Source organism: Electrona antarctica (genome assembly GCF_951216825.1).
Source record: "Electrona antarctica genome assembly, chromosome: 12".
In the NCBI taxonomy this organism is placed as follows: Eukaryota; Metazoa; Chordata; class Actinopteri; order Myctophiformes; family Myctophidae; genus Electrona; species Electrona antarctica.
Window position 1 is genome coordinate 24395674 of NC_136793.1, and position 10075 is coordinate 24405748.

General features: G+C 39.3%; 1 protein-coding gene across 1 annotated transcript; it reads left to right on the forward strand.

The window, feature by feature from the left end:
• Window positions 1-1638: 1638 nt before the first annotated feature.
• slc35d2 (solute carrier family 35 member D2) lies at window positions 1639-9258 on the forward strand (the record flags this gene model as incomplete). The annotated part of the gene is made up of 12 exons (XM_079515526.1): window positions 1639-1808; window positions 1970-2003; window positions 2097-2183; window positions 2790-2857; window positions 2952-3023; window positions 3413-3481; window positions 3635-3737; window positions 4972-5064; window positions 5323-5390; window positions 5811-5889; window positions 7090-7172; window positions 9123-9258. The coding sequence occupies exons 1-12, from the start codon at window positions 1684-1686 to the stop codon at window positions 9256-9258; spliced, it is 1017 nt and encodes a 338-aa protein (XP_079371652.1). The 5' UTR covers window positions 1639-1683.
• Between the last annotated feature and the right edge of the window lie 817 nt (window positions 9259-10075).

A 10075-nucleotide genomic window follows, 5' to 3' on the forward strand; every position in this document is an offset into this window, starting at 1 on the left:
CAAGGTGTTTAAAGGAATCTTGTTCTTTGGTTGACTTTTTTGATTACGTTGGTGGCCATTTTATCACCGGAAAGATTAGCCTCCAGGATGGAACCTAGGTAGGTAATTTCAGTGTTAATTTGTAGTATTTGTAATGTTTCCAAGCAATTACTCATTCAATACAGTAAAATTGAAAGTTGAAGGCTATGCCCCATCCTGCTTCCTGAACCTGCAGTTTTTTTCACGCTGCTGCCCTCAGGGAAGAGGTAACCAGAGTATCAAAGCCAACACAAGCATACTGAAGAACAGTTTTCTCCCCCAGGCTGTAAGACTCCTTAACAAGCCTAAATGAACAATGAACGGTTTTACGGCCTTGTATGCTGATCTGAGTTCTTTTAAACTTTTGTAAACTTTATTTATTTACTGTTTTTATTGTATGTGTATTGTGGAGCATCACCCAACCTACATTTTTCACAATGCATGTACTTGTACATCTGTGTGACAATAAACATCTTGAAATCTTGAATCTTGAAACATCATCATGACGTAAAATAGACACTATGCCTATTTGCTCAGACACTATGACGTAACATTCTCCATTCATTGTCAATGGGAATTTAATGTTTGTGTGGGACGAAAATAGCCGATTTGCTATAGAAAATCTACACTGTCTAATAGCTGAATCTAAAGATAAAATAGGCCTAATTATTTTTGTGTGTGTTTTTTGAGGGCCTCTATGTCCAGCTTTGAGGGTTTGTGCAAACACAAACATTGTGTTAACACAAACATTGAATGCCATTGACAATGAATGGCCAGCTTTGAGTGTTTGTGTAAACACAAACATTGAAGACGAAGGTGAGGACGCAAATTGTGATTGGCCGGAATGAGATGATGTATGATCATCATACATCATCTCAAGAGCGCCCCTCACTTATTTTTTAAATGAAATTTTAATTGAAAGGTTTACAATTGTGTGATGTAGTATGGCAATTTCTTTCACAGTTTAAGAACAAAATTAAAGGGGGTGCAGTTGGGCAGTCCTATCCAATCCATCCATCCATCCATCCACCTACCCAGAGCAGTACCTACCTACATACTGTACATTAGCCTACCTACATACATAGGCCTACCTACCTACCTACCTACCTACCTACCTACACCTACCTACATAACCTACCACCTAGTACCTACCAATCATAGCCTATTAAATCTGAAGGGGTTAGACTTCCACTTCGTTAAACCTGAGGAAGAGAAGGCACAGAGAGAAACTGTTGATAGGTTACAGTAGTGTTCACCTGTTTTAAACAGCCTGTTTAATCAGTTCGACACTTTCAGAACATACTTATCAGATGTTATGCAATAGCATCCTCTAGTGGACGTTGGAACCATGGTTGGAACACAGAGATCACACAAACTCTATAACCTCTCCCTCTACCTGTTAACTGTATAGGCGTAGCTCCGTAGCCGCCTACTGTGTCATGTCAGTATGTCAAAGGCTTGATGTAGCCTATTATATTACGTGCTACATACATCAAACATATTATCTATGTGTAATCAAAGGTCCGGTTACTTAGGACACTTCTGAATTATGTAATAAATTTGAGGTCCGCCCCCTTTCCGTCAGCAAACAGACCAGTCAGACTCAGAGAACAAGGAACAGGAATTATACTTTCAAAACTCGGTAGCTGATACAAGACAACAATCATGTCTGTCACACATTCTCCAGAAAATGAACACTCCGGATTACTCAAAATATCATCTGCGGTATTTTACGCCTTTAGTTCGTTTCTCATAACTATAGTAAACAAAACTGTCCTGACCAACTTCAGGTATGTTTATCATGATGATGTCACGGATACTACAGAATTTGCACAACCCGGATGAATAATCTGTCAGTCGGTGCATAGCACTAACGTTACGTACCCATGTTGATGTTGGCTGTTGCATACTGTGTGGACTAATTATTATTATTTATTTTTTTACGCCATAGATTTCCTTCATACATGTGCCTAGGGATTGGACAGGTGAGTTAGTTCTCTCTCTCTCTCTCTCTCTCTCTCTCTCTCATTCATATTACTGTGTATGTCTGCCAGTGAAGTGATTCTTATGATTTTCAGATGATCACCACCATTGTAGTCCTTTATGCTGCCAAAATGAACCAAACGGTTCAGTTTCAAGATTTTGACAGAAGCGTTGTCTTTAAAGTAAGCATTTTCATTTCATATGTAACCTCACATTTCAGTCATTGGTGTGTGTTGAGTCAGTGGAGCCTGCCTGTAAAATGACATGGGGGGGGGGGGGGGGGGGGGGGGGGGGGGGTCCTTTTTGTGGGCGTGGCCAAAAGTGGGCGTTACCAAAAGGTGGGCGTGGCCATGACCGCCAGAAGTCTGTCAGATTTTGACAGCTTCAAATTAGTGTTAAAAATAATATAACCCAATTGACTCCAGTCCTCTCTGTTTAATTAACTACAGTAAGCACTTGTGTTATTTGTAATGTGTTCTTAGAAGACAATTGTAAACAGCTCCCTGGATAAATTGTAAAAGTATACTGTACCAATTTTATAATCATTTATAACCTCTTAATAAAAATGCATGACAAAAATAAAGTATAGTTTATTTGAGCTTGTTTCTAAAGTGTAGTTGTTTATGGAGAGTAGGTAACCAAGTGATTAGATGTAAAATTGTGTAAAATTCAGGGATAATGAAAGTTAAAACAACTCCATGACACATTAATTTAAACCAAAGATGTAATGTATAATGAAACTATATGTACTTCAAATGCTTATCTTTCTTGACACCCATTCTTGACAGATTTTCCCTCTCCCCTTACTATATCTTGGGAACCATATAACAGGCCTCGCAAGCACCAAAAAGCTAAGGTCTGACCAAATCTTTTTTTCCCCAACTTTCAACAAAACTGATGATTTTAGTAAATTTTTGGATTGCTGTTGTTAATTTGTCCATTGTTTACAGCTTACCCATGTTCACGGTGTTAAGGAAATTCACCATATTGATGACAATGATCATGGAAGCTTTGATATTAAGGTTTGTCATATCTATGATCTTTATAATCTGTTTAAGTTTTTAACCACACACACACACACACACACACACACACACACACACACACACACACACACACACACACACACACACACACACACACACACACACACACTCAAGAGTACATTAGAGTACATTAGGACAAGCTTATTCTTGCAAACAGTCAAAAGTAAGAAATGCTGCAGGTCAAATACAGAATAGTATAGGAAGGAACTTGGAGAAAGAGAAGTTAAAAAGAGCTAAGGAGAAGAGTGAGAAACCCTTTTAAAATACATAAACCTGTTCAACTACAAGTGTACAAGAAATATGTGAGAGTTGATTTGAGTTTTTTTCCACTCACTTCTGCTTTTGAATTGTATGCTTTTTTTCAGGAAAACATTTCCCAGGCCTCTTGTCTACTCTGTTTTGACCATAGTCTTTGGGGCATTGGTTGCTGCAAGGTACTGTTGTTTTTTTCTCAACCAGACTCGGTCATCCAAGAATAGTTTATTTTTTTATTTTTTTTAGGAAATGAGAGCTTTTCCAATACCATACATATTGGAACAAAAGGTGATGGCTGTGCTTTACCTTTCACTTCTCTATCTGTCATATAGTTCTGACCTGGCCTTCGATGTTGGGGCTTATACTTTCATCCTGCTCAACGATGTCTTCACTGCTGCCAACGGTGTGTACACCAAGCAAAAGCTAGGGACCGATGTAAGTTTCCCTGCATGTTCAGAACAGAGGCTAACAGTGTATGTCATATGATGGAAGAACGGTCTTCCGGCATTCAGAAATCATCCAGTAAATAACATTTTATGAGAGTAGGGGAATAAGCCCACACTGGAATGCTCACCCAAGAGCCGCCTAAACAATGTTAAGGATACTTTATCAATATCATCAATATAATGTAATTTCCCAGTTAAAAGTAGAGGCTTGAGCATTGCAAGCGTACCATAGCCGGTTTTGAATGCAAGACATTTACAATTTACATTTAATAGACCAACATTATACCAAGTACAGCCAGTACGTAATGAATAACTAGCTACTTCCTCTATTCGTGATTCTTCATACCCAGACAGATGCTTTTTCAGCAGTTTTTCTCCCTTTTAAAGGGGAAAACCACCCATTTTCAACATTTTACTATGTCATTAATATACCTTAGAGCTGTTGTGTGGAAATAATAAAAAAGTCCCCCATTCTGTGTTTCCTAGAACTGTAATGATGAAAAAAATCATTAACATGGTGAAACACATCTTGATGACATCATCAAGATGTGTTTCACCATGTTAATGATTTTTTTCAGACCTCTAGTTCTAGGAAACACAGAATGGGGGGACTTTTTTATTATTTCCACACAACAGCTCTAAGGTATATTAATGACATAGTAAAATGTTGAAAATGAGTGGAATGCCCCTTTAAGTAATTCCTATATAATTGTTATTAGAGCAAAAAGAAACCAACATTGTAGTCTAAATGTAAACTAGTAGCCTTTGTAAATATCTAAAGTTGTTCCTTATCTGTTGTTGCCCTACTTTTAAGTTAAAAAAATGGTTTCCCCAACAGGAGCATACCATGATAGATCCCTGCAGAAGCATACATAAACACTATTCTAGATACACAGAAGTGAAAGGGGGCGAGGGAGCATGAAATGGTACATAAGTATAGAAAGAAATGCCCACCTAAAACACACATTTAGAATGCTGATAACCCGTCTTATCTGTCGGTTTTACCCATTTTATCTGTCCGACCATCCTGGCAGTTGGACTGACAGACAGTAAATGTATTAGAATCAATCTCTTGTACATTGTGCGAGGAGATTTGCAGCATTTCTAACATGTGCAATTCCCTGTGTCTGACTCAATCAGCCTTACAAAGCAGGCTCTTTGCAGCATTACTGTAAATTTATGTCTCATCATATATTTTTGTCTGCTTTGTTTTCTTCTTGGAGGGTCTTGGAAAATATGGAGTCTTATTTTACAACGCGTTACTTATTGTCATCCCCACTCTGTTGGCAAGTGCATTCACAGGAGACCTGCACCAGGTACAGAACGTGTGTGTGTGTGTGTGTGTGTGTGTGTGTGTGTGTGTGTGTGTGTGTGTGTGTGTGTGTGTGTGTGTGTGTGTGTGTGTGTGTGTGTGTGTGTGTGTGTGTGTGTGTGTGTGTGTGTGTGTGTGTGTGTGTGTGTGTGTGTGTGTGTGTGTGTGTGTGTGTGTGTGTGTGCGCGCGCCTGCGCGTTACTGTGATAGTGATCAAATGTTATCCAGATTAACTTTCTGCCTTTTCTGTTTGTGTTCTCAGGCAATCACATTTCAACACTGGGCGGAGGCCACTTTCATTCTTTGCTTCCTTATGTCATGCATTATGGGGTGAGATAATCATGCAGACTGGTTAATGTATCAGTCATTTCACAGCTATCCTAGCACTAAACCATTGTTCCTAATCCTAACCTGTTTGCTTTTACATTAACCACATTAAACCTGGTGTCCCTATTTTGCGCAAAGTTTCAGAAATCTTTGCAATGTTTACATTTCTATTAAAGTTTTCCATGATAACAGATCTACAAGCTTGTTGCATCGTTAGCTTTTTTTAAACATATGTTTATTAATTTTCTTATTTGACAAAAGTATTTTCACAACAATTATTCACATATACCCCCCCCCCCCCCTCATACACACAAATGGCAGTGCAAATATTGAAACAAAAGTATACCGTTTATAGGGCTTAAGTGGTTAATACCCCCTCATGCACAAACAATGTGCTAATGTGCCAGAACTATACCATTTCAGGTTTGTGCTGATGTACTCCATAGTTCTCTGCAGCCATTATAACTCGGCCCTTACCACCACAGTGGTAGGTGCAATAAAGGTAAGAACCTTTATTTATACCTTTAACTTATATGAATTGCCCTTTCTGATAAAGCAAGAACCCAGTGATTACACATTTTTACAAATGTAACCAACCTAATTGTCTCCACCAGGCCGAAGGCATGGGGAGAGAGTATGTTTTGCACTCCGTCCGTGTGTGTGTGTGTGTGTGTGTGTGTGTGTGTGTGTGTGCGTCCGTCCGTCCTTCCTTCCTTCCGTCCGTCTGTTACCAGCTAATCTCCGGCACCGTTGGCCCGATCCATGCCAAACTTTGCGCACACACTCTCTGGATGCCAACAACGAACCTCTGCCCCAAATATTCCTCAACGGCCTGTTATAGCGCCACCATGAGGCCGATTTAGGCAAAACACATTTCTGTAGATTACTCGTACACATTTTATCCATACATCACACAATTCGGTATACACTATCTCCATAGTCATGTGATCAACACGGATCTGCACCATTTCCCATCTTCCTTCCTGATTGGCTAAGATTCGCTTCCAAAGCTCACATGATTGGTCCGTTTCGAACAAAATGCCACAAATCACAAACACAGTGTGCAATTTCCGTGAAATTATACACGCACATTTCCACTAGGCTGAGGACGACATGACACAATTTATTTTCCAAACAGCCTCATGGTGGCGCTATAACAGGGCAATTCCTGTTTTTATCTATAACTGCATCGATCTGTGTACAACTTTGTATGCGCACTCCCTAGAGGCCATGGAAAAACATTTTCCCTGCATCCCTCCACATCTGCCGGTTATAGCGCCACCATGAGGCCGATTTCTGCAAAACACATTGCTTATGTTAGTCGCACAGATTTCATCCAAATCTCATGCAAATCGGTATACATGATCTCTGTAATCATGTGATCAAGACGAGCCTGTTGGATTTCTCAGATTCTACACTGATTGGGTAAGATTGCCTTCCAAAGTCTTCAGGAGTGGCCCGTTTTGTACAAAATGCTGCACATGTCCTGCTCATCCAGAATTCTATCCTCAGAGATGCTATGAGTGATCTGGCTCTGCATTTCCTCAACAAAATGAAGAAAATTGTTGCAAAAAACAAACAAACATGTTTATATCACTCCTAAACATTTTGCCAAACATCACACACACTCCTATCCTCCCGGTGGAGACCTGTGCCCAGAAGGGCACTTTTTCTAGTTACGTTCTGTTGTGTTTCTTTTCAGAATGTTGCTGTAGCCTACATGGGCATCTTCATTGGTGGAGACTACTTGTTTTCCTGGACAAACTTCTTGGGGCTTACCATTTGGTAAGAATAAACGTTTCTACAGCATATATCTTTCAGCTACTTTCAGTAGTAGCTATAACTCTAGTTGTAGACTTTTAGTTCTCTCTTCTCTAGTCTCTTGTTTGTGTACATTTACTTCAGAGTGACGCCAGGCCTGGGTAAGTTACTACCGTAAGCTAGCATGGTTATTGCTTACAGAGGAGTAGAACCTAGTTTATTACTACTACTGAAGACCATAAACCAGTTATCTTAACAGACATAATTAACATATTGAGAAATTGTATAAATAACTGCCATTACTCAGTCACAAATATGGTGCTACAGAGGAATGCATGTACATATAGAGCAGTGGTAACCAACCTTTTCAAGCCCAAGAGCCCATTTTATTCCCAATTGTAAGCCATGATCTACCACTAAAATATGTTTTAAAAAACCACTTGTTTTTTGCGATTTCTGACAGGCTCAATGCATGCGCACACATCCAGACAAAGACTATAGTTTAAGAATAAATTCTGATATATAATTAATGCCTAAATATTAAGACAAATGTATTAGAAATATACATATTAGGACAAAAATACAAATAAAAGAAAACGCAAAGGACATGAAATTAATTGCTATTCACATTTACAGATGTCCAAATGACAAATGCATACATGACCATATATTTGAACAGATATGGTGACCGTGACAGATACAATACTCTCAGGGTCAGCACACCTTAATGAGACTGCTGTGACTGACTGCACATTATCTGCAAGCGTTTTGAAATCTGGTTCATAGTTAGTGATTGCCAGTCTGAGGGTGTCATTAAGATGTGAGTCATTCATACGAGTTCTAAACTTGGATTTTATTATTTTAATTTGTGAAAAGGCCATTTCACATAAGTAAGTGGAGCCAAAGTAGGCATGCAGCTTGAGTGCACACGACACAATCAGTTGATAGGGCCTACTTGTCTCTGCTCACAAGCGACCAAAAGTCTTGGTCTAGCTCTGCCCTGCAGTTGACAGTCATTTACTAGTTCAGAAATCTCCATTTCATCCGAAGTTAATGCAAACACAAATCCTGAATGAACTCCTAGCATCGCCGGGGAGTTCATTCAGGGCACCGTCAGACACCGTCTGTTGTCATTGATAGGATTTTATGAAGAGGAAGCTTGTACTCATGCACGTAACCCTTGAATGCATTGTACACATTCTCACCCTGGGTCCTTTTTTTTCAATGGAATAAGGGCAAGAAAGTCCTCTTTGGTGGTAAAATCAGGAAAAAAACATTCGGACAAACACAATTAGCTGGGCAGTGTCCGTGACATCAGTGGACTCGTCAAACTGAAGTGAAAAGTATTCACAAGTCTGTTCTGTTCTGATATGCATGACTATTATGCACAATGTTGTGCATCACAACACGGGGGTTACCGGAGATAGCGGTCAAACAATAGAACAAACAAACTCCGCAATTGATGGCCCAATACACACATCTGGGACCATCACTGCGAGCTATTCTAAATCCACGTTCTGTGTAATGGTAGTGATGGCTGCCTGTCAGTCTGACACCCGCTCACTCCGGGATCTACTTGAATGGCTCGTGCGAGCTACTGGTAGCTCGCGAACCCCTGGTTGGTTACCCCTGATATAGAGGGTATGCCAAATTGCGCATGCATAGTGTGTGGCAAATCGAGTGGCAAAGTGAGTTTAACGTTGTTTAACAGACTTTTCTGTTTGGATGTGTGGGCTAGCCTGTCAAGGCCAGAAAGTCGTTTTTGCCACTCGGCGTTCCCACATAACTTATACCCTCTATTCAGTACATATCAATCTTTAAACGTGTCCATTCCAGCTAGGCTTGTATAACCATGTTCTACTATAAACATATAATCACTGCCAGGCATGTCTTGGGTTCATTTAATTGCCCCCTCAGTCATTTAAGTCATTCTATTCTTTTCAGTAATTATGTCTATTCTCCCTTGGTCTGCAGTATGTCAGGTGGACTGGCGTACTCATACCTGACCTTTACAAACAAAGGACCATCGGAAAGTCATGGAAACAGAATTCCGGGACAACTGAAGATCCTCATTGATGAGGACTCTATAGAAAAGCGTTCTATTAACTAAATGGACCTAATTTAACCGTACCGGTTTATGGTGCTGTTTTGCTCCACATTGGAGCAAGTGATTTATAGTCACTCTTATATTTATTTAAACATGTTAACTGATTTCCTGTCATGCTTGATTGTATACCAAATATTATGTTGTACTGCCAATTGTATAATTGCAATATATATGGAAAGAAATGCATGTTTGTCCAGGGTCATGATCAATGAACAATGTTTATTGAAAACCAGTATAAAACAGTGTGGAGCCCTGTCAGAGTAATTTGACAATCTGTAGTAACAATTCTACTGAATCAAGCAAGACTGTATTTCTGTAAATGCAACAAACATGAATGAAAAATGTTGATCTGCGCTGGGGTTGGGGGACTGAAATCCATAACAGTCTAATGTCAATCTCAAATTGGTAGATTGTGCACACTCTATTCTAACAAATACACTGTGTATATATATATTATATGCCAAACTTTCCTCAAACCAATAGACAAAGGGTTAGAGATACTTTAAGATATACTATTCTTGGGCAGAATAAATCATTTTGTGTTTTGATTATCAACAATCCAATTGTCTTCCAGTTCCACATCAACTACATAATTTCAAAAACATGCATCATAAGTGTCAGATGTTGCATGGTGCACACACACTTCCTAATAAAACCACAAACCTACAATACCGCAAGGGCAACTTTTTCCTCTGACTGATGTTGCTAGACAAAACAGACTTTTAGTTTAAAATCTGTTTCATAGAGTGACAGACATCAGGAAAAGTATAAATTAAACCTAAGTAATTGGCCAGTCATGAGAGACTTCCTACAGTGTTAA